A 25800-nucleotide genomic window follows, 5' to 3' on the forward strand; every position below is an offset into this window, starting at 1 on the left:
CAGCATCAAGGGGTCACAACTGGATGTTAGGAAGTATTTCTTGAGTCATACAGTTGTCAAGAAGGGGAGAAATCTGGAGAGTGATGTAGTGGAGGCAGGATCTATATATAGTTTTAAGATGAGGTATGATAAAGCTCATGGAGCAGGGGAGAGAGTGGGCATAGCAACCAGTGAAGAGGCAGGGCCAGGAGCTATGACTTGACCCCTGTAATCGCAAATAAGTGAGTACACACACACACACACACACACACACACACACACACACACACACACACACACACAATAATCAAGTAATTCGTTACTAAATTTATTGACTTACCATAATTTAGTGACTCATGGCGACTGGCTTACCATACACTAATGACTCACCATTGATAGCAGTAACCAGGCCCAGGATAAGTAAGTGACTCAGCCAGCATCCATCACCTTCCATCTTTAACCTGTAAACAAAAAAAACAAAATTTAGCATTATATATATATATATATATATATATATATATATATATATATATATATATATATATATATATATATATATATATATATATATATATACATACATACATACAGTGGAACCTCAAATTTTGAACTTATTGCTTATTGAACTCTTCGAAAATAGAGCCCTTTTTTCGAACCAACTTTGCCCCTATTATCGAACTTGCCCCTATTTTCAAACCGCCAGGTACCGGACCTGTCTGGCAGCCCGCTCTGTCCGCGTCCCCACGCAGGCGCTGTGGGCCAGTCTGGTTTTGTTGATGCTTGAGTGAACACTAACCTGCGCTCTCATTCAAACATTTTACGATTATTTCATTGTGTTTAGTGCTTGTGGGACTCTGAAATAAGCTACAATGGGAGCAATGAAACTTATTAGTGGTACCCTTGTGGTAAAGAAAGTGAGAAACACCATAGATGTGAAGAAGGAAATAATACAGAAGTGGAATGATGTCCAAGTGGAATGATGTCCAAATGTTTGTGGAGAAGTACCACACTGAGCAAGCTGAAACAAGCCATCTTTTCAACAAGTTCAGTGACAGAACCATGTCCCATTTTAGGGAAATTTTAAAGAGGCACCAGAAACAGAGGACTGTGGACAGTTATTTTGTGAGACAGGGGTCCAGTGACTCTCAAGCTGGTCCTAGTGGCATTAAAAGACAGAGAAGGGAAGTAACCCCAGAGAGGGCTTTACCTGAAGTCCTCATGGAGGGGGATTCTCCTTCCAAACACTAACCCCAACTCCCTCTCTCCTCCTCCCTATCTTCCAGATGCCATCACCAATCTTCAATAAAGGTAAGTAAAATGTTATTTTATATGTTTATTTAAATTTATTAATACATAATTGAACACTATATTTGTTGTGCGTATGTAAAACTATAATTAATCTCTATCTGGAGTTTACCTGGAGAGAGCTCCGAGGGTCAACGCCCCCGCAGCCCGGTCTGTGACCAGGCCTCCTGGTGGATCAGAGCCTGATCAACCAGGCTGTTACTGCTGGCTGCACACAAACCAACATATGAGCCACAGCCTGGCTGGTCAGGTACTGACTTTAGGTGCTTGTCCAGTGCCAGTTTGAAGACTGCCAGGGGTCTGTTGGTAATCCCCCTTATGTATGCTGGGAGGCAGTTGAACAGTCTCGGGCCCCTGACACTTATTGTATGATCTCTTAATGTGCTAGTGACACCCCTGCTTTTCATTGGGGGGATGTTGCATCATCTGCCAAGTCTTTTGCTTTCGTAGTGATTTTCGCGTGCAAGTTCGGTACTAGTCCCTCTAGGATTTTCCAGGTGTATATAATCATGTATCTCTCCTGCCTGCGTTCCAGGGAATACAGGTTCAGGAACCTCGAGCACTCCCAGTAATTGAGGTGTTTTATCTCCGTTATGCGCGCCGTGAAAGTTCTCTGTACATTTTCTAGGTCAGCAATTTCACCTGCCTTGAAAGGTGCTGTTAGTGTGCAGCAATATTCCAGCCTAGATAGAACAAGTGACCTGAAGAGTGTCATCATGGGCTTGGCATCCCTAGTTTTGAAGGTTCTCATTATCCATCCTGTCATTTTTCTAGCAGCTGCGATTGATACAATGTTATGATCCTTGAAGGTGAGATCCTCTGACATGATCACTCCCAGGTCTTTGACGTTGCTGTTTCGCTCTATTTTGTGGCCAGAATTTGTTTTGTACTCTGATGAAGATTTAATTTCCTCGTGTTTACCATATCTGAGTAATTGAAATTTCTCATCGTTGAACTTCATATTGTTTTCTGTAGCACACTGAAAGATTTGGTTGATGTCCGCCTGGAGCCTTGCAGTGTCTGCAGTGGAAGACACTGTCATGCAGATTCGGGTGTCATCTGCAAAGGAAGACACGGTGCTGTGGCTGACGTCCTTGTCTATGTCAGATATGAGGATGAGGAACATGATGGGAGCGAGTACTGTGCCTTGTGGAACAGAGCTTTTCACCGTAGCTGCCTCGGACTTTACTCTGTTGACTACTACTCTTTGTGTTCTGTTTGTGAGGAAATTGTAGATCCATTGACCAACTTGTCCTGTTATTCCTTTAGCACGCATTTTGTGCGCTATTACGCCATGGTCACACTTGTAGAAGGCTTTTGCAAAGTCTGTATATATTACATCTGCATTCTTTTTGTCTTCTAGTGCATCTAGGACCTTGTCGTAGTGATTCAATAGTTGAGACAGACAGGAGCGACCTGGAACGGATTAATTGTATTTCCAATATTTCTTATGGGAAATATTGCTTCGCTTTTCAGAATTTTCGAATTTAGAACTAACTCCTGGAATGGATTAAGTTCAATATTTGAGGTTCCACTGTATATATATATATATATATATATATATATATATGTATAAATTTTAAAACATTGGCTATCTCCCACCAAGGCAGGGTGGCCCGAAAGAGAAAAATTTTCATCATTCACTCCATCACTGTCTTGCCAGAGGCATGCTTACACTACAGTTATAAAACTGCAACTGTACTTCCCATCTCCAGGACTCAAGTCCGGCCTCCCGGTTTCCCTGAATTCCTTCATAAATATTACGTTGCTTACACTCCAACAGCACAACAAGTCCTAAAAGCCATTTGTCTTCATTTGCTCCTATCTAACATGATCATGCATGCTTTGTGGAAGTCCAATCCTCTCACACACAAAACCTCCTTTACCCCCTCCCTCCAGCCTTTCCTGTGCCAGACTCTATCCTGCCTTCTGTCCATTACAGATTTATGCACTCCTGAAGTCAATCTATTTTGTTCCAACCTCTCTACATGTCCAAACCACCTCAACATCCCCTCCTCAGCCCTCTGGATAATAGTTTAGGTAATCCCTCACCTCCTAATTTCCAAACTATGAATTCTCTGCATTATATTCACACCACACATTACCCTCAGACATGACATCTCCACTGCCTCCAGTCTTCTCCTTGTTGCAACATTCACCACCTATGTTTCACACCCATATAACTATACTGTACTCTCATACATTCCCCTCTTTGCTTCCATGGGCAAAGTTCTTTGTCTCCACAGACTCCTAAGTGCACCACTCACCTTTTTCCCCTCGTCAGTTCTATGATTAACCTCAACTTACATAGACCCATCTACTGACATGTCCACTCCTCCAGGCTGATGTCCAGTCTTTCGTTACCTAATTTTTTTTGTTATCCTCATCACCTTACTCTTTCTTACATTCACTTTTAATTTCCTTCTTTTACATACCCTACCAAACTCATCCACCAACCTCTGCAACTTCTCTAAAGAATCTTCCAAAAGCACAGTGTCATCAGCAAAGAGCAACTGTGAAACTCCCACTTTGTGTTAGATTCTTTATCTTTTAGCCCCACACCTCTTGCCAACACCCCAGCATTCACTTCTCTTACAACTCCATCTATAAATATATTGAACAACCCTGGTGACACATCCTTGTCTAAGACCTACTTTTACTGGGAAATAATCTCCCTCTCTCCTACATACTCTAACCTGAACCTCACTATCCTCGTAAAGACTCTTCACTGTTTTCAGTAACCTGCCTCCCATTCCATACATTAGCAACATCATATCTTGTATACTTATCCTCTTTTTCTTAAATCATGTATTACCTATAACCAAACTTCTTTCTTTACAAAGTTCAATCAAAGGGCTCCCATTATCATTTACACCTGGCACCCCAAACTTACCTACCATATCCTTTCTAAATGTTTCTCCTACTTTAGCATTTAGGTCCCCTACCATAATTACTCTCTCACTTGGTTTAAAAGTTCCTACACACTTGCTTAATATCTCCCAAAATCTGTCTCTCTCCTCTTCACTTTTCTCCAGGAGCATACACACTTATTATGACCCACTTTTCACACCCGACCCTTATTTTAATCCACATAATCCTTGAATTTACACATTTATATTCCCTCTACTCCTTTCATAACTGATCCTTTAACATTATTGCTATCCCTTCCTTAGCTCTAACTCTCTCAGATGCTCCTGACTTAATCCCATTTATTCCTCCCCACTGAAACTCACCTATCCCCTTCAGCTTTGTTTCCCTTAGAGCTAGGATATCCAACTTGTTTTCATTTATAACATCAGCCATGATGACACTCTTCAGGTCGCTTGTTCTATCTAGGCTGGAATATTGCTGCACACTAACAGCACCTTTCAAGGCAGGTGAAATTGCTGACCTAGAAAATGTACAGAGAACCTTCACGGCGCGCATAACGGAGATAAAACACCTCAATTACTGGGAGCGCTTGAGGTTTCTGAACCTGTATTCCCTGGAATGCAGGCGGGAGAGATACATGATTATATACACCTGGAAAATCCTAGAGGGACTAGTACCAAACTTGCACACGAAAATCACTCCCTATGAAAGCAAAAGACTCGGCAGACGATGCAACATTCCCCCAATGAAAAGCAGGGGTGTCACTAGCACGATAAGAGACAACATAAGTGTCAGGTCCCAAGACTGTTCAACTGCCTCCCAGCATACATAAGAGGGATTACCAATAGACCCCTAGCTGTCTTCAAGAAGGCACTGGACAAGCACCTAAAGTCGGTACCTGACCAGCCGGGCTGTGGTTCGTACGTTGGATTGCGTGAAGCCAGCAGTAACAGCCTGGTTGATCAGGCCCTGACCCACCATGAGGCCTGGTCACAGACTGGGCTGCGGGGGCATTGACCCCTGGAACTCTCTCTAGGTAAACTCCAGCTATCATCTCTTTCTTATCATCCGCACTACATCCACGCACATTCAAGCATCCCAGTTTTATAAAGTTTTTCTTCTCTTTTTTTTAGTAATGTTTACAGGAGAAGGGGTTACTAGCCCATTGCTCCCGGCATTTTAGTCCCCTCATATGACACGCATGGCTTATGGAGGAAAGATTTTTCCACTTCCCCATGGAGAATAGAGGAACTAAAGAAGAACAAAAACTATTAAGAAAAACCTAGATGTGTGTATGTATATATATGCGTGTGCGTGCTTGTGTAGTGTGACCTAAATGTAAGCAGAAGTAGCAAGATATACCTGTTATCCAGTGTGTTTATGAGACAGAAAAAAGGCACCAGCAATCCTACCATCATGCAAAACAGTTACAGGTTTCTGTTTCACAGTCATCTGGCAGGACGGTAGTACTTCCCTGGGTGGTTGCTGTCTACCAACCTAATATATATATATATATATATACAGTGGACCCCCGGTTAACGAACTTTTTTCATTCCAGTAGTATGTTCAGGTGCCAGTACTGACCGAATTTTTTCCCATAAGGAATATTGTGAAGTAGATTAGTCCATTTCAGACCCCCAAACATACACGTACAAACGCACTTACATAAATACACTTACATAATTGGTCGCATTTGGAGGTGATCGTTAAGCGGGGGTCCACTGTATATATATATATATATATATATGTCGTGCCGAATATGTAAAACTGGTCAATTAGCAAGAACTCATTTAAAATTAAGTCCTTTCTAAAATTTTCTCTTATACGTTTAAAGATATATTTTTTTCATTAATGTTGATGTAAAAATTTATAATTTTGCACCAAAAGAATCTTAGAAAACTTACCTAACCTTATTATAACAAGATCAATTTATTTTAGCCTAACCCAACTAAATATATTTCAGATTTGTTTACAATAATTTAATACTAAACAAACACAGTGAAATATATTTTTTTCGTTAAGTTCAGAATGATTTTGGCGAAATTGCATACACAAATTTTCACTTGTCCTATATGGCAAGATGAACGTTGCTATTTAAGCCAAGATCGCAAGTTCTGCCTATTCGGCACGACTTATATATATATATGATAATGGGAGCCCTTTGATTGAGCTTTGTATAGAAAGGGGTTTAGTTATAGGTAATACATATTTTAAGAAAAAGAGGATAAATAAGTATACACGATATGATGTAGGGCGAAATGACAGTAGTTTGTTGGATTATGTATTGGTAGATAAAAGACTGTTGAGTAGACTTCAGGATGTACATGTTTATAGAGGGGCCACAGATATATCAGATCACTTTCTAGTTGTAGCTACACTGAGAGTAAAAGGTAGATGGGATACAAGGAGAATAGAAGCATCAGGGAAGAGAGAGGTAAAGGTTTATAAACTAAAAGAGGAGGCAGTTAGGGTAAGATATAAACAGCTATTGGAGGATAGATGGGCTAATGAGAGCATAGGCAATGGGGTCGAAGAGGTATGGGGTAGGTTTAAAAATGTAGTGTTAGAGTGTTCAGCAGAAGTTTGTGGTTACAGGAAAGTGGGTGCAGGAGGGAAGAGGAGCGATTGGTGGAATGATGATGTAAAGAGAGTAGTAAGGGAGAAAAAGTTAGCATATGAGAAGTTTTTACAAAGTAGAAGTGATGCAAGGAGGGAAGAGTATATGGAGAAAAAGAGAGAAGTTAAGAGAGTGGTGAAGCAATGTAAAAAGAGAGCAAATGAGAGAGTGGGTGAGATGTTATCAACAAATTTTGTTGAAAATAAGAAAAAGTTTTGGAGTGAGATTAACAAGTTAAGAAAGCCTAGAGAACAAATGGATTTGTCTGTTAAAAATAGGAGAGGAGAGTTATTAAATGGAGAGTTAGAGGTATTGGGAAGATGGAAGGAATATTTTGAGGAATTGTTAAATGTTGATGAAGATAGGGAAGCTGTGATTTCGTGTATAGGGCAAGGAGGAATAACATCTTGTAGGAGTGAGGAAGAGCCAGTTGTGAGTGTGGGGGAAGTTCGTGAGGCAGTAGGTAAAATGAAAGGGGGTAAGGCAGCCGGGATTGATGGGATAAAGATGGAAATGTTAAAAGCAGGTGGGGATGTAGTTTTGGAGTGGTTGGTGCAATTATTTAATAAATGTATGGAAGAGGGTAAGGTACCTAGGGATTGGCAGAGAGCATGCATAGTTCCTTTGTATAAAGGCAAAGGGGATAAAAGAGAGTGCAAAAATTATAGGGGGATAAGTCTGTTGAGTGTACCTAGTAAAGTGTATGGTAGAGTTATAATTGAAAGAATTAAGAGTAAGACGGAGAATAGGATAGCAGATGAACAAGGAGGCTTTAGGAAAGGTAGGGGGTGTGTGGACCAGGTGTTTACAGTGAAACATATAAGTGAACAGTATTTAGATAAGGCTAAAGAGGTCTTTGTGGCATTTATGGATTTGGAAAAGGCGTATGACAGGGTGGATAGGGGGGCAATGTGGCAGATGTTGCAAGTGTATGGTGTAGGAGGTAGGTTACTGAAAGCAGTGAAGAGTTTTTACGAGGATAGTGAGGCTCAAGTTAGAGTATGTAGGAAAGAGGGAAATTTTTTCCCAGTAAAAGTAGGCCTTAGACAAGGATGTGTGATGTCACCGTGGTTGTTTAATATATTTATAGATGGGGTTGTAAGAGAAGTAAATGCGAGGGTCTTGGCAAGAGGCGTGGAGTTAAAAGATAAAGAATCACACACAAAGTGGGAGTTGTCACAGCTGCTCTTTGCTGATGACACTGTGCTCTTGGGAGATTCTGAAGAGAAGTTGCAGAGATTGGTGGATGAATTTGGTAGGGTGTGCAAAAGAAGAAAATTAAAGGTGAATACAGGAAAGAGTAAGGTTATGAGGATAACAAAAAGATTAGGTGATGAAAGATTGAATATCAGATTGGAGGGAGAGAGTATGGAGGAGGTGAACGTATTCAGATATTTGGGAGTGGACGTGTCAGCGGATGGGTCTATGAAAGATGAGGTGAATCATAGAATTGATGAGGGAAAAAGAGTGAGTGGTGCACTTAGGAGTCTGTGGAGACAAAGAACTTTGTCCTTGGAGGCAAAGAGGGGAATGTATGAGAGTATAGTTTTACCAACGCTCTTATATGGGTGTGAAGCGTGGGTGATGAATGTTGCAGCGAGGAGAAGGCTGGAGGCAGTGGAGATGTCATGTCTGAGGGCAATGTGTGGTGTGAATATAATGCAGAGAATTCGTAGTTTGGAAGTTAGGAGGAGGTGCGGGATTACCAAAACTGTTGTCCAGAGGGCTGAGGAAGGGTTGTTGAGGTGGTTCGGACATGTAGAGAGAATGGAGCGAAACAGAATGACTTCAAGAGTGTATCAGTCTGTAGTGGAAGGAAGGCGGGGTAGGGGTCGGCCTAGGAAGGGTTGGAGGGAGGGGGTAAAGGAGGTTTTGTGTGCGAGGGGCTTGGACTTCCAGCAGGCATGCGTGAGCGTGTTTGATAGGAGTGAATGGAGACAAATGGTTTTTAATACTTGACGTGCTGTTGGAGTGTGAGCAAAGTAACATTTATGAAGGGATTCAGGGAAACCGGCAGGCCGGACTTGAGTCCTGGAGATGGGAAGTACAGTGCCTGCACTCTGAAGGAGGGGTGTTAATGTTGCAGTTTAAAAACTGTAGTGTAAAGCACCCTTCTGGCAAGACAGTGATGGAGTGAATGATGGTGAAAGTTTTTCTTTTTCGGGCCACCCTGCCTTGGTGGGAATCGGCCGGTGTGATAATAATAATAAAATATATATATATATATATATATATATATATATATATATATATATATATATATATATATATATATATATATGTGTGTGTGTGTGTTGTGGTGAATAGGTAAAACTTGCGATTATGTGGACTTTTTTTTTAAATGAGCAAAATGTGCATACACCAGGGAGATGGTAGGCCTAAGCAGGCCTATCTGAAAACTTGCAGTTGTCAAACACGAGTTGTAGTGAGCGACCACTGGACCATTAGAGCGACCACTGGACCATCATAGCAACCACCGGACCATCATAGCGACCACTGGACCATCAGAGCGACCACTGGACCATCAGAGCGACCACTGGACCATCATAGCGACCACTGGGCCATCAGAGTGACCACCGGGCCATCATAGCTACCACCAGACCATCATAGCGACCACTGGACCATCAGAGCGACCACTGGACCATCATAGCGACCACTGGACCATCATAGCGACCACTGGACCATCATAGCGACCACCGGACCATCATAGCGACCACTGGACCATCAGAGCGACCACTGGACCATCATAGCAACCACCGGACCATCATAGCGACCACCGGACCATCATAGCGACCACCAGACCATCATAGCGACCACCGGACCATCATAGCGACCACCGGACCATCATAGCGACCACCGGACCATCATAGCGACCACCGGACCATCATAGCTACCATCAGACCGACCACCAGACCAGCAGAGCGACCACCAGACCATCAGAGCGACCACCAGGCCATCAGAGCGACCACCGGACCATCAGACCGACCACCGGACCATCATAGCGACCACCGGACCATCAGAGTGACCACCGGACCATCATAGCGACCACCAGACCATCATAGCAACCACCGGACCATCATAGCGACCACTGAACCATCAGAGCGACCACCAGACCATCAGAGCGACTACCGGGCCATCAGAGCGACCACTGGACCATCAGAGCGACCATCATAGTGACCACTGGACCATCAGAGCGACCACTGGACCATCAGAGCGACCACCGGACCATCAGAGCGACCACCAGACCAGAGCGACAACCAGATCATCAGAGCAACCACCGGACCATCAGAGCAACCACCGGACCATCAGAGCGACCACTGGACCAACAGAGCGACCATCATAGCGACCACCGGACCATCAGAGCGACCACCGGACCATCAGAGCGACCACTGGAGCATCAGAGCGACTACCGGACCATCAGAGCGACCACCGGACCATCAGAGCGACCACTGGACCATCAGAGCGACCACTGGACCATCAGAGCTACCACTAGACCAGAGAGACCACCGGGCCATCAGAGTGACCACCGGGCCATCAGAGTGACCACCGGGCCATCAGAGCGACCACCGGGCCATCAGAGCGACCACCAGACCATCAGAGCGACCATCATAGTGACCACCGGGCCATCAGAGCGACCATCATAGCGACCACCGGGCCATCAGAGCGACCACCAGATCATCAGAGCGACCACCAGACCATCAGAGCGACCACCAGGCCATCAGAGCAACCACCGGACCATCAGACCGACCACCGGACCATCAGACCGACCACCGGACCATCATAGCGACCACCGGACCATCATAGCAACCACCAGACCATCATAGCAACCACCGGACCATCATAGCGACCACTGTACCATCAGAGCGACCACCAGACCATCAGAGCGACCACCAGACCATCAGAGCGACCACTGGGCCATCAGAGCGGCCACTGGACCATCAGAGCGACCATCATAGCGACCACCGGGCCATCAGAGCGACCACCAGATCATCAGAGCGACCACTGGACCATCAGAGCGACCATCATAGCGACCACCGGGCCATCAGAGCGACCACCAGATCATCAGAGCGACCACCAGACCATCAGAGCACCAGACCATCAGAGCGACCACCAGACCATCAGAGCGACCACCAGACCATCAGAGCGACCACTGGACCATTTTAATTCTGTTTATTAGCCCTGACAGCCGCTCTGACGATGACTCAATTGAGAGACGAGAAAGTAGCCTAAAATTCCCTGAGAACCACCACTCTCTCACGCACACTGGCCGAAACTTAGTGAAACTTGGGCGAAACTTAGTGAAACTTGGGCGAAACTTAGTGAAACTTGGGCGAAACTTAGTGAAATTTGGGCGAAACTTAGTGAAACTTGGGCGAAACTTAGTGAAATTTAGTAAGACTTGGACGAAACTTAGTGAAACTTGCGCGAAACTTAGTGAAATTTAGTAAGACTGGCGAAACATGGTGAAACTTAGTGGAACTTTGGCGAAACTTGGTGAAACTTAGTGAAACTTGGGCGAAACCTGGTGAAACTTAGTAAGATTTGGGTGAAACTTGGGCGAAACTTAGTGAAACTTGGGCGAAACTTAGTAAAACTTTGGCGAAAATTAATGGAACTTGGTGAAACTTAATAAGACTTCGGCGAAACTTGGTGAAACTTGGGCGAAACTTAGTGAGACTTGGTAAAACTTGGCGAAACTAGCAGAAACTTGCTTGCAATGAGTCATGATTCACTCAATGTAGACCTTTGTTTCATAACTTTATAAAGCCAACAATAAAGCCAGCAAAGCCTCAATAAAGCCAAGAAAGTCGCCAATGAAGTCATCAGTAAAGCCAGGAATAAAGCCAGGAATAACGGTATCAAATGGAGCAATAAACGCAGTAATAAAGCCAGCTTTAAATTTAGGAACAAAGCGAAAACTAAAGCCAGCTTTAAATTTAGCCAGTAGGCCAAAATCAAAGCCAGGAATAGAGCCAACAATAAACAGCAGCAATGCCAGCATTAAAGCCAGAAGTAAAGCCAGCTTTAAGGTCAGAAATAAAGCCAGCTTTAAGGTCAGAAATAAAGCCAGCTTTACTGTAGAAGAGGTGGGTCAAGCTTGTGCGTGACTGGAGGTTATTACTGCCCCAGTAATAACAGTAATGATGACTGATAACTGAGACAAGCAGGAAGATAACTACCACAGTGGGGACTGACCCCCCCTCATGTGGGGACTGACCCCTCTCATGTGAGGACTGACCCCTCTCATGTGGGGACTGACACCCCTCATGGGGGGACTGACCCCTCTCATGTGGGGATTGACACCCCCTCATGTGGGGACTGACCCCCTCATGTGGGGACTGACCCTATCATGTGGGGACTGATCCCCGTCATGTGGGGACTGACACTCTCATGTGGGGACTGACGCCCCTCATGTGGCGATTGACCCCCTTTATGTGGGGACTGAGCCCACTGATGAGGGGACCAACTCATGTGGGGACCAGCTCATGTGGGGACTGACACCTCTTATGTGGGTACTGACCTCCCTTATGTGGGGACTGATCAACTCATGTGAGACTGACCCCCTGATATAGGGGACGCTACCCAGGGACTGACCCCCTGATACAGTGAGACTACCCAGGGACTGACCCCCTGATATAATGAGACAGCACTCAAGGACTGACTCTCTGATATAATGAGACAGTACTCAGGGACTGACCCCCTGATATAATAAGAGAGTACCCAGGGACTGACCCCCTGATATGAGACAGTACCCAGGGACTGATTCCCTGATATAGTGAGACATTATCCAGGGGCTGACCCCCTGATATAGTGAGACAGTACTCAGGGACTACCCCCTGATATAATAAGAGAGTACCCAGGGACTGACCCCCTGATATATTAGACTGTACCCCAGTGACTGACCCCCTGGTATAGTGGACTGTACCCAGTTACTGACCCCCTGATATAGTGGACTGTACCCAGTTACTGACCCCCTGATATAGTGGACTGTACCCAGGGACTAACCCCCTGGTATAGCGGACTGTACCCCAGGGACTAACCCCCTGGTATAGTGGACTGTACCCCAGGGACTAACCCCCTGGTATAGTGGACTGTACCCCAGGGACTAACCCCCTGGTATAGTGGACTGTACCCCAGGGACTAACCCCCTGGTATAGTGGACTGTACCCAGTTACTGACCCCCTGATATATTAGACTGCACCCCAGGGACTGACCCCCTGATATATTAGACTGCACCCCAGGGACTGACCCCCTGATATATTAGACTGTACCGCAGGGACTGACCCCCTGATATATTAGACTGTACCCCAGGGACTGACCCCCTGATATATTAGACTGTACCCCAGGGACTGACCCCCTGATATATTAGACTGTACCCCAGGGACTGACCCCCTGATATATTAGACTGTACCCCAGGGACTGACCCCCTGATATATTAGACTGTACCGCAGGGACTGACCCCCTGATATATTAGACTGCACCCCAGGGACTGACCCCCTGATATATTAGACTGTACCCCAGGGACTGACCCCCTGATATATTAGACTGTACCCCAGGGACTGACCCCCTGATATATTAGACTGTACCCCAGGGACTGACCCCCTGAAGTGAGTTATTTCTAGCTCTTGATTACTACATGATTGTTACGTGTGGAAAACGACGTTCTTATGTGTTTTAATAATGATTATGACTAATGTGTGTGTGTGTGTGTGTGTGTGTGTGTGTGTGTGTGTGTGTGTGTGTGTGTGTGTGTGTGTGTGTATTATATGTAAGCGAACATGTGTATATCATACACGTCTAACATTAATAACGTCTTATACCACATTAATACACGTGTATTCTTCCCTTGAAGTCATTAATGCCCACCTGTTGTATTTTATACATCCCAAACATGCAATTTCCGTGTAGGCGGGGATACACACAACGTATATTTGGTATTTGTTCACCCAGTGTCGGTAATACAAAAATACAGAGTTAAATTGTTCCATACACACTGGATTTAACTAATCTGCCTCTGATATACGACTGAATAGCTGTATGAGGGGGATATATATACACTGACAGCTCTGGCTCTCACTGAATATATATATATATATATATATATATATATATATATATATATATATATATATATATATATATATATATACTGACACTGGCACAGTGATGCTAGCAATGTCACACTGGCACTGTGTAACTGGCCCTGCGTCATTGGGCTGTTTCACTGGCACTGTCATTCACACTGTAACATTGGCACTGTAGCACTGTGCCACTCACATTGTAATATTGGCACTGTAACACTGGCACTGTCACTGGCACTGTAACACTGGCACTGTAACACTGGCACTGTAACACTGGCACTATGTCACTGGTACTGTAACACTGGCATTGTAACACTGGCACTGTAACACTGGCACTGTAACACTGGCAATGTGACTATGTCACTGACATTGTAACTATGGCACTGCCACTGTCTCACTGACACTGACTCTGGTAGTCTTACATTGGCATTATGACACTGGCATTGTGACACTGGTACTGTGGCACTGGCATTGTGGAGCTATGGCACCGGAATTGTGGCACTATGACACGAACTGTGACACTAGGACTGTGGCACTGGCACTTTGACTGGCACCGTGACACTGGCACTTGACACTGACACTGTGACACTGACACTGGGGCACTGGCACTGTGTCACTGACTCTGGCGCTTTGGCACTGGCACCGTGACACTGGCACTGGGTGCCAGAAAAAGTTCCGTCAGGGTCTTATTAATGTTCTCCACCCACCACCATCACTGGCTTATTCAACAACTCTCACTCTATTTATACACGGTGAGTAACCTCAACAGTAACAACAGTAACAACAGCAACAACAGTAACAACAGCAACAACAGTAACAGCAGCAACAACAGTAACAGCAGCAACAGCAGTAACAGCAGCAGGAGCAACAGCAGGTGGTGATGAGGGTGGGTTGAGGACAGCATTAGACTGGTAACAGGTGCTGAGGGTGTTGAGGGTGGGTTGAAGGTGGGTTGAAAGTGGGTTAACATAAGAACATAAAGAAGGAACACTGCAGCAGACCTACTGGTCCATGCGAGGCAGGCCCAATTCTCCCACCGGCTTAAGCCAATGCCTTGACCTAGTCAGGTCAGGTCAGGTCACATTCACTTAAGGAGCACGGCCTAGTCAGGTCCAACTCGCACCCACCCACATCCACTCATGGATTTATCCAACCTATTTTTAAAACTACACAGCGTTTTAGCCTCAATAACTGTACTCGGGAGTTTGTTCCTCTCATCCACAACTCTATTACCAAACCAGTGCTTTCCTATATCCTTCCTGACTCTGAATTTTTCCAACTTGAAACCATTGCTACGAGTCCTGTCTATGCTAGATATTTTTACTACGCTATTTACAGTTAAGGACAGTAGTTGACTGGTAACGGGTGGGGTTGAGGGTGGATTGAGGACGGGTTGAGGGTGGTGTTGAAGGTGGGTTGTGGGTGGGTTGAAGGTGGGTTAAGGGTGGTGTTAAAGGTGGGTTAAGGACAGTAATAGACTGGTAACAGGTGGTGAGGATGGTGTTGAGGGTGGGTTGAGGATGGGTTGAGGGTGGTGTTGAGGGTGGGCTGAGGGTGGGTTACGGGCAGTAATAGACTGGTAACAGGTGGTGTTGAGGGTGGGCTGAGGGTGGGTTAAGGACAGTAATAGACTGGTAACAGGTGGTGCGGGTGGGTTGAGGGTGGGCCGAGGGTGGGTTAAGGACAGTAATAGACTGGTAACAGGTGGTGTTGACGACCCAGCCTTCATTCACGAACCAACTAATACACTGAGAGACATATACCTCTCAGTGGAGTTATGGAGTGAAGGAGTGAAATTATGGAGCGAGGGAGTGGAGTTACAGAGTAGGCTTGTGAATGAGTGAAGTTCTAGAGTGGGCTTGTGAAGGAGTGGAGTTACGGAATGATGGAGTAGGATTATGAAGTGAACGAGTGGAGTCATGGAGTGAAGGAGGAGTGGAGTTATGGAGCAGTGAGGTGATCTGTATCATGTGAAGACGTGCCTAGTGTGTTCTCGTGTTCTTGCTATTAAGAGATTGTGATGATGGCTTCCCTCCACTCTGAGCAGCTGTGTCTTCAGCTTAAGTTAGAGCTGGAACAAGCTAGACGAGAGATGCATCAGCTGAAAGGTATGAGCAAGGATTATCCCTGGAATACAGTCGTCGAGAACAGCCGCGTTGATAATTGGACCAACAATTGGATGCTGGTTGGAACGAATGGGATAAAGCTGAAGCTAAGGTCCAGGAGACTGCTGTGGAGACCAGTTCTTTCTCAGTGTCAACAAACGAGTGTGAATCAATGGTCCAGGCCATCCCAGTAAAGAACATCACGAGGATCACTGCTAGTGAAGGTAAATACACTATTAGTTGGAGACAGTCAGATTAAGTTTATAGATAGGGCTTTTTGTTTTACGGATAGGAAGAGTAAGCAGAGGGTGTGTTTTTCTGTGACCAGGATGCAGGATATTGTTACCCGTCTGGACAACATCATCTATAAACTTAATCTGACTGTCTCCAACTAATAGTGTATTTACCTTCACTAGCAGTGATCCTTGTGATGTCTTACTGTGGGAGGGAACAATGTTGGCATAGAAGTGAGGACCTGATTAGCAGGTATAGGTCAGTGATAAAGATAATTAGGAAAAAAGGAGGGTACCTTGTTATATGTGGCATTTTGCCACATATAACAGGCAAAAGGGGGGGGGGTTGGCCTGTACATTGCAGAGTCACTTGTTTGCACAGAACTGCTTAATGCCTCAAATGATGTAGTGGAAATTTTAGCAGTAAAGGTCGAGAACCAAAACCTAGTTATTGTGGTAGTCTACAAGCCTCCGGATGCAACATCCCAGCAATTCCAGGAACAGCTGTTAAAAATTGACCACTGTCTGGAAAATCTTCCAGCTCCTGCACCCAACATCTTGCTCCTGGGGGATTTCAACTTAAGGCACCTAAAATGGAGGAATATAGCAAATAATATTGTTGCAGTAATAACACCAGGAGGCAGCTCTGATGAAAACTCACACTCACACGAGCTTCTAAATCTCTGCACAAAATTCAATTTAAACCAGCAAATAATAGAGCCTACTAGAATGGAGAATACACTAGACCTCATCTTCACTAACAATGATGATCTGATAAGAAATGTCACCATATCAAAAACAATATACTCAGATCACAACATAATTGAGGTTCAGATATATATGAGCAGAGCCCCAGACCGACAAAATGAGATTAGTCACGAGGGAGCATTCACCAAATTCAACTTCAATAACAAAAACATAAATTGGGACCAAGTAAACCAAGTCCTAACCGATATAAGCTGGGAAGATATACTAAGCAACACAGACCCCAACTTATGCCTAGAACAGATAACTTGGTGGCACTCGATGTATGCACAAGACTTATTCCTCTAAGAAAAAGGAGGAGTAGATGTAAAATAGAAAGAGACAGGCGCTCTCTTTACAGGCGACGGAAAAGAATAACAGAGCGGCTAAAAGAGGTCAATCTATCTGAAATGCGTAGGGAGACACTGGTCAGAGAAATAGCAAACATCGAACTTAAGCTAAAGGAATCTTATAGGAGTCAGGAATCGCGGGAAGAACTAAAAGCCATAAATGAAATCGAAAGAAACCCAAAGTATTTCTTCTCCTATGCCAAATCAAAGTCGAGAACAACGTCCAGTATTGGGTCCTTACTTAAACAAGATGAGTCCTACACAGATGACAGCAAGGAAATGAGTGAGCTACTCAAGTCCCAATATGACTCAGTTTTTAGCAAGCCACTAACCAGACTGAGAGTCGAAGATCAAAATGAATTTCTTATGAGAGAGCCACAGAATTTGGTTAACACAAGCCTATCTGATGTTATCCTGACGCCAAATGACTTCGAACAGGCGATAAATGACATGCCCATGCACTCTGCCCCAGGGCCAGACTCATGGAACTCCGTGTTCATCAAGAACTGCAAGAAGCCCCTATCACGAGCCTTTACCATCCTATGGAGAGGGAGCATGGACACAGGGGTCGTCCCACAGTTACTAAAAACAACAGACAGCCCCACTCCACAAAGGGGGCAGTAAAGCAACAGCAAAGAACTAAAGACTGATAGCACTAACATCCCATATCATAAAAATCTTTGAAAGAGTCCTAAGAAGCAAGATCACCACCCATCTAGAAACCCATCAGTTACACAACCCAGGGCAACATGGGTTTAGAACAGGTCGCTCCTGTCTGTCTCAACTATTGGATCACTACGACAAGGTCCTAGATGCACTAGAAGACAAAAAGAATGCAGATGTAATATATACAGACTTTGCAAAATCCTTCGACAAGTGTGACCATGGCGAAATAGCGCACAAAATGCGTGCTAAAGGAATAACAGGAAAAGTCGGTCGATGGATCTATAATTTCCTCACTAACAGAACACATAGAGTAGTAGTCAACAGAGTAAAGTCCGAGGCAGCTACGGTGAAAAGCTCTGTTCCACAAGGCACAGTACTCACTCCCATCTTGTTCCTCATCCTCATATCTGACATAGACAAGGATGTCAGCCACAGCACCGTGTCTTCCTTTGCAGATGACACCCGAATCTGCATGACAGTGTCTTCCATTGCAGACACTGCAAGGCTCCAGGCGGACATCAACCAAATCTTTCAGTGGGCTGCAGAAAACAATATGAAGTTCAACGATGAGAAATTTCAATTACTCAGATATGGTAAACACGAGGAAATTAAATCTTCATCAGAGTACAAAACAAATTCTGGCCACAAAATAGAGTGAAACACCAACGTCAAAGACCTGGGAGTGATCATGTCGGAGGATCTCATCTTCAAGGACCATAACATTGTATCGATCACATCTGCTAGAAAAATGACAGGATGGATAATGAGAACCTTCAAAACGAGGGATGCCAAGCCCATGATGACACTCTTCAGGTCACTTGTTCTATCTACGCTGGAATATTGCTGCACACTAACAGCACCTTTCAAGGCAGGTGAAATTGCCGACCTAGAAAATGTACAGAGAACCTTCACGGCGCGCATAACGGAGATAAAACACCTCAATTACTGGGAGCGCTTGAGGTTCCTGAACCTGTATTCCCTGGAACGCAGGCAGGAGAGATACATGATTATATACACCTGGAAAATCCTAGAGGGACTAGTACCGAACTTGCACACGAAAATCACTCGCTACGAAAGCAAAAGACTTGGCAGATGATGCAACATCCCCCAATGAAAAGCAGGGGTGTCACTAGCACGTTAAGAGACCATACAATAAGTGTCAGGGGCCCGAGACTGTTCAACTGCCTCCCAGCATACATAAGGGGGATTACCAACAGACCCCTGGCAGTCTTCAAGCTGGCACTGGACAAGCACCTAAAGTCGGTTCCTGATCAGCCGGGCTGTGGCTCGTACGTTGGTTTGCGTGCAGCCAGCAGTAACAGCCTGGTTGATCAGGCTCTGATCCACCAGGAGGCCTGGTCACAGACCGGGCCGCGGGGGCGTTGACCCCCGGAACTCTCTCCAGGTAAACTCCAGGTCCAGGTAAACTCCAGGAAATGAATGATTGTCCAGGGCAATTGGTGTTAATTGCACTGTATATTGCACTGTCATGTGGGGGTTTGATAACGTGAGTGTCATTACCCAATCCACGTTATCGAACCCCCACATGAACCAGTAGTACCAGTTACCAGTAACCGGTTACCAGTAGTATGACTCACTACCAACCGTCTGTGTGAATCACTTGTTATTCACTGTTCAGCTGACCTAGCATGTTTTGAATGCCGCTATCCTCCGAGGCACTCAGCGGACCAGTGCAAGTAGAGGCGTTGGTGCTCCCCCTATATTCCATCGAATATACTAGAACATCCAAAGTGAGTGTTATTACCCAATCCCACATGACAGCACTACCATTTATAAAGAACTGGGATCTCCTCTGTGGCAGAAATAACATGTATACCAGGGGTTCACTTATCTAGGTCTGGTGTGGGGGCACTGGCCGGTGCAGTGGAGGGCCATGTTATCTCTTTAAACTAGAAATAGCTAATGGTATGGTTTTTTGTGGGAAATAAAATATGCTACAACGAAAGTAGACAGTGTGAATTATCAGGGTAGTGATAGTGTGAGTTTTATTGATACCAGTTATAGGCAAAATGAGGTAGAGTTATTAGTGAATATTGGAAAGACAGTGGCATTAGGTGACGAGGTGAGGTCGTTTTTGGTCTCCTTGATGCCTTGCCTGACGCTGTGCTGGTCACTGGTGCTTTCAACACTATTACTGTTGGGTGATAGTCCAGAAGTTAGATTATTTTGGGATTTGTTATTGTCAGTCACATTTTAAGTCTAAGTCGAGTCTTACTGAGCACACACATTCTTGTATTTTAGTACATCTCATCATAGCGACGTACCAGGCGGTAGTTATCAAGAGCAGTACAGGTATTAAATGTGCCCTTGGCATTATATATTCAAGATAACTATGACATGTAAGTATACCAGGTTATACTTCAAGAGGCGTCTATACTTTACAGATGTCGCATTTTGTAACGAAGGAGCAGAGTTATGGAGTTATGGAGTGGAGTTATGGAGTGGAGTTATGGAGTGGAGTTATGGAGTGGAGTTATGGAGTGGAGTTATGGAGTGGAGTTATGGAGTGGAGTTATGGAGTGGAGTTATGGAGTGGAGTTATGGAGTGGAGTTATGGAGTGGAGTTATGGAGTGGAGTTATGGAGTGGAGTTATGGAGTGGAGTTATGGAGTGGAGTTATGGAGTGGAGTTATGGAGTGGAGTTATGGAGTGGAGTTATGGAGTGGAGTTATGGAGTGGAGTTATGGAGTGGAGTTATGGAGTGGAGTTATGGAGTGGAGTTATGGAGTGGAGTTATGGAGTGGAGTTATGGAGTGGAGTTATGGAATAAAGTCCAGAAAGTCGAGAAAAACTAATTTTAGATGTAATATACTGACCTCCAGACTTAGAAATAAATAAAGGGAGATTTCTTTGGGAACAGATTGTTAGGACTTCTAGACACGATAACGTAGTAATACTGGAGGATTTTAATTTGAATCAAATTGACTGGACTTCTCTGACTGATAATCTGGAGTCCAGTGACTTTCTGGAAGCGGTTGAGGACTTTTTTCTGAAGCACTATGTACCAGAGCCTACCAGAGGTAATAATTTGCTCGACCTGGTCTTGTCAGATAAAGAAACACTCGTAAATAATCTGGAGATCACTGAAAAACTTGGTGCAAGTGATTATAAATCCATTACCTGGAACTACGATAATAAGGATAATACGGTAACAGTCTGCAATTTATCGTTCTGCTGATTATAATGGACTTAGGTAACACCTGTGTAGCCTCAACTGGGGTAATCTAGCTAATAATCTTATTAACGATGATCATTACTTATGATAATGAAAGATTCTGCATTTATGACTTTCTTAATGTACAACGCGCTCAGAGTATATTTCCCCGAGAGAAATTAGGATAAATAAGAAAGTTCCCAAATGAATGAATGGAAGATAATAATAATAATAATAATATTTACTAACTACCAGTACATGTACAAGGTATACCAGTACATGTACAAGGTATACCAGTACATGTACAAGGTATACCAGTACATGTACAAGGTATACCAGTACATGTACAAGGTATACCAGTACATGTACAGGGTATACCAGTACATGTACAAGGTATACCAGTACATGTACAAGGTATACCAGTACATGTACAAGGTATACCAGTACATGTACAAGGTATACCAGTACATGTACAAGGTATACCAGTACATGTACAAGGTATATCAGTACATGTACAAGGTATACCAGTACATGTACAAGGTATACCAGTACATGTACAAGGTATACCAGTACATGTACAAGGTATACCAGTACATGTACAAGGTATACAGATCATAGCTGACATCAGTGACATACTACTATATAGAAAGTTGCTTGTTATGCTGAGCATTTCCCGCAAATTAGGTCAGTTTTGTCCCAGGATGTGACCCACACCAGTCCACTAACACCCAGGATGTGACCCACACCAGTCCACTAACACCCAGGATGTGACCTACACCAGTCCACTAACACCCAGGATGTGACCCACACCAGTCCACTAACACCCAGGATGTGACCCACACCAGTCCACTAACACCCAGGATGTGACCCACACCAGTCCACTAATACCCAGGATGCGACCCACACCAGTCCACTAACACCCAGGATGTGACCCACACCAGTCCACTAACACCCAGGATGCGACCCACACCAGTCCACTAACACCCAGGATGTGACCCACACCAGTCCACTAACACCCAGGATGTGACCCCACACCAGTCCACTAACACCCAGGATGCGACCCACACCAGTCCACTAACACCCAGGATGTGACCCCACACCAGTCCACTAACACCCAGGATGCGACCCACACCAGTCCACTAACACCCAGGATGTGACCCACACCAGGCCACTAACACCCAGGATGCGACCCACACCAGTCCACTAACACCCAGTATGTGACCCACACCAGTCCACTAACACCCAGGATGCGACCCACACCAGTCCACTAACACCCAGGATGCGACCCACACCAGTCCACTAACACCCAGGATGTGACCCACACCAGTCCACTAACACCCAGGATGTGACCCACACCAGTCCACTAACACCCAGGATACGACCCACACCAGTCCACTAACACCCAGGATGCGACCCACACCAGTCCACTAACACCCAGGATGTGACCCACACCAGTCCACTAACACCCAGGATGTGACCCACACCAGTCCACTAACACCCAGGATGCGACCCACACCAGTCCACTAACACCCAGGTACCCATTTTTACTGATGGGTGAACTGGGACAACCGGTGTAAGGAAACACGTCCAATGTTTCCACCCTCCCCGGGAATCGAACCCGGACCCTCAGCGTGTGAAGCGAGAGATTTCCCACTAGGCCACCATCTATTAGGAGAGAAAAGAATTTATAGGCATATCAAAAGAGGAGAGGTTAACCTCATTGACTAATACGTTCATTTTAAGAGAGATGTAAAAAAAAAGGGGGATTAGAAAGGCTAAACGTGACTATGAAATTAGAGTTGCTAATGAATCAAAGGCTAATTCACAAGGATTCTTTCACGTGTATTGGACAGAAGTGTGACCGCTGAGACCTGGGGACGAACAGCTGACTGATAATTAACATCAAATGTATTGTGTGTTTAATAGTTATGTCTTGTTAGTCTTGACACAGGAAAACTTGAATGTTATCTCAGCAATTAATAAATATTTAAGTTCCGGAGAAAGTTGAGTAATGTTACTGGTTATCAAATAAGTAGATAAACTGAAAATAAGTCCCCGGGACCCGATGAATTGATGTCTAAGGAATGTAAGTTGGAACTTAGTCAGCCATTATCGGGCTTGTTTAGTGTGTCCATCCAAACAGGTATTGTGGCAGAGATGTGGAAGATGGCTAATGTGGTTCCTATATTTAAATCAGGGGATAAATCCACTCCTTCAAATTACCGTCCAATAAGCCTGACGTCTATAGTGGGCAAATTATTAGAATCAGTAATTGCTGATATTATTAAAAGTCACCTTGAAGAGCATAATTTGACCGAGTCTCAGCATGGGTTCACGAGAGGTCGTTCCTGCCTGACAAATTTACTGACGTTCTTCAATAAAACATTTGAGGAGGTGGACAGTGATAAAGAATATGATATTGTTTATTTGGGTTTTAGTAAAGCCTTCGATAGAGTACCTCACAAGAGACTTTAAGTGGCAGCTCATGGTATAGGAGGTAAATTCTAGCATGGATAGAGGCATGGCTTACCAATAGAAAGCAGAGAGCTTCTGTTATTAGGGTCAAGTCTGAGTGAGGACCGGTCACTAGTGGCGTCCCACAGGGATCAGTTTTATCCCCATTGTTGTTCATAATTTACATTAATGACTTTGATGAAGGGATTACAAGTTACATGAGTAAATTTGCTGATACAAAAATAGGCCGAATGATTGATTTTGAAGAGGATACCAATAAACTCCAGGAGGATTTGGACAAATTAATGTCTTGGTCTGAAAAGTGGCAGATGAAGTTCAATGTGGATAAGTGTAAAGACCTAGTCCTTGGGGAAATAACTCTTGAAGTTATAAACTAGGTGGAGTAGAGGTTGATCATCAAACACAGAGTATGAAAAAAGACTTGGGAGTCATGGTAAACAGAAATCTATAGCCTAAACAAGAGTGCCTAATTGTGCGCAATAAGGCTAACAGAGTACTTGGATTTACATCAAGACGTATAAGTTAACAGGAGTCCAAAAGTTATTTTACAGTTATTTTACACTAGTGAGGCCTCAGATTATGATAAATTTTGGTCTCCTTACTACAGAATAAATATAAATTCACTGGAGAACATACAGAGAAGGATGACAAAGTTGATCTACGGCTTAAGTAATCTCCCATATGAAGACTTAGAGACTTGAATCTTCACTCTCTTGAGAGACACTGAATGAGAGGAGATACCATTGAAGTTTACAAGTGTTTGGTATAAACCTTGGTATTAGATACCAACAAATTGGTTTAGAAAGACAAGTGAACAAACACTAGGATATATTTATTTGAAAACGTTTTGGTCCTGGGTCCTTGATCACTTCTAACATACGAAGGTTAGAGACAGTATATATGTAGGTGGAGGGTGAGGTGTGAGTGACACAGTGACCTGAAGAATGCTATATTCGGATGGGGACAGACAATGGGATCACGTGACTCCTGTGTTGTTAGGTAGCTGATGCTTTGTTTGGTTCAGTATCTTGTGTGATAATATTTTTGGAATTTTGTAGTTTACAGTATTATGTTCTGTGGTGTCGGTGACAGAGAATAGCCAAGCTTTCAGATATCGTCGGCGCCTAAGATGTTTGTTGAGACGATCTGTGCCACGTCCAATTCATCTAATGTCCCGGTGATTCCCTGTGGAGGACACAAGCGCACCTTAACGTGGAGTCCCTGTGGAGGACACAGGCGTACCTTAACGTGGAGTCCCTGTGGAGGACACAAGCGTACCTTAACGTGGAGTCCCTGTGGAGGACACAAGCGTACCTTAATATGGAGTTCCTGTGGAGGACACAGGCGTACCTTAACGTGGAGTCCCTGTGGAGGACACAGGCGTACCTTAATATGGAGTCCCTGTGGACGACACAGGTGTACCTTAACGTGGAGTCCCTGTGGAGGACACAAGCGCACCTTAACGTGGAGTCCCTGTGGAGGACACAAGCGTACTTTAACGTGGAGTCCCTGTGGAGGACACAGGCGTACCTTAAATCGTCTCTGTTGTTGACGCTTCGATGTTCGTTCAGGTGGAACGAAAGATTTCTGCCTGTTTCCTCTACATATTTCTTGGGACCGTGTAGACGCCCCATGTGGAGGTGAGAGGTGAGGGGCTACGGTTCAAAGTGAACTCTTTGATAGATGTGTTTGTGGTGGGAATATGTATGTTGCTCTTAGTAGGTACCTGGCGAGTATTCTTGGCAACATCACAACACTACAAAAGCCATGCTTTTGTTTTCGATATTCAGGTTGGAAATGCGAGAAAGGAGGTCACCTGAGAGTTTGAGGTGGGCCTGGCTGATGGTGCCTAGAAGTGCCAGGCTCACTTCAAACACTCAGATGACCTTCTCTCTCGTATTTCCAACCTGAATGTCAACAAAACATGGCTTCCTTCGATGTTACTAACGTTCGATGTTTACTAACGTTCCTACTGATGCTGCAATAAATATTCTGAGACAGAATCTCACCGATAGCCACAACCTCTCATTACCTCGTCTGGACCTCATCAGTCTAGTAGATATCTGTGTTAATTTTAACATCTTCAAATATGGGAACAACTGATACAAAGTTTTGGGATGGCAATGGGCAGCCCACTCAGTGTGTGCTCACCAACCTCGTCATGGAGAACCTCGAGACCGACAAATTCAGCACCCTTA

The 25800-nt window shown here is 44.5% G+C and overlaps 1 protein-coding gene and 1 long non-coding RNA gene across 4 annotated transcripts in view; one reads left to right on the plus strand and one right to left on the minus strand.

Annotated features, from left to right (window-relative positions):
• Positions 1-25800, plus strand: part of LOC138855414 (uncharacterized) — a 358079-nt gene that overhangs the window by 98906 nt on the left and 233373 nt on the right. The gene's annotated exons all lie outside the window — the stretch shown is intronic.
• LOC128703383 (uncharacterized) overlaps positions 1-25800 on the minus strand; it is a 112261-nt gene that overhangs the window by 56427 nt on the left and 30034 nt on the right. For all 3 annotated transcript variants that reach the window (XM_053798012.2, XM_053798013.2, XM_053798011.2), the window contains one exon: positions 370-440. In XM_053798012.2, coding sequence (XP_053653987.1) covers positions 370-433 — 64 coding nt within the window. In that variant the 5' untranslated portion in view covers positions 434-440. The remainder of the gene's footprint in view (positions 1-369; positions 441-25800) is intronic.

The sequence above is a fragment of the Cherax quadricarinatus genome, chromosome 93 (assembly GCF_038502225.1).
Source record: "Cherax quadricarinatus isolate ZL_2023a chromosome 93, ASM3850222v1, whole genome shotgun sequence".
In the NCBI taxonomy this organism is placed as follows: domain Eukaryota; kingdom Metazoa; phylum Arthropoda; class Malacostraca; order Decapoda; family Parastacidae; genus Cherax; species Cherax quadricarinatus.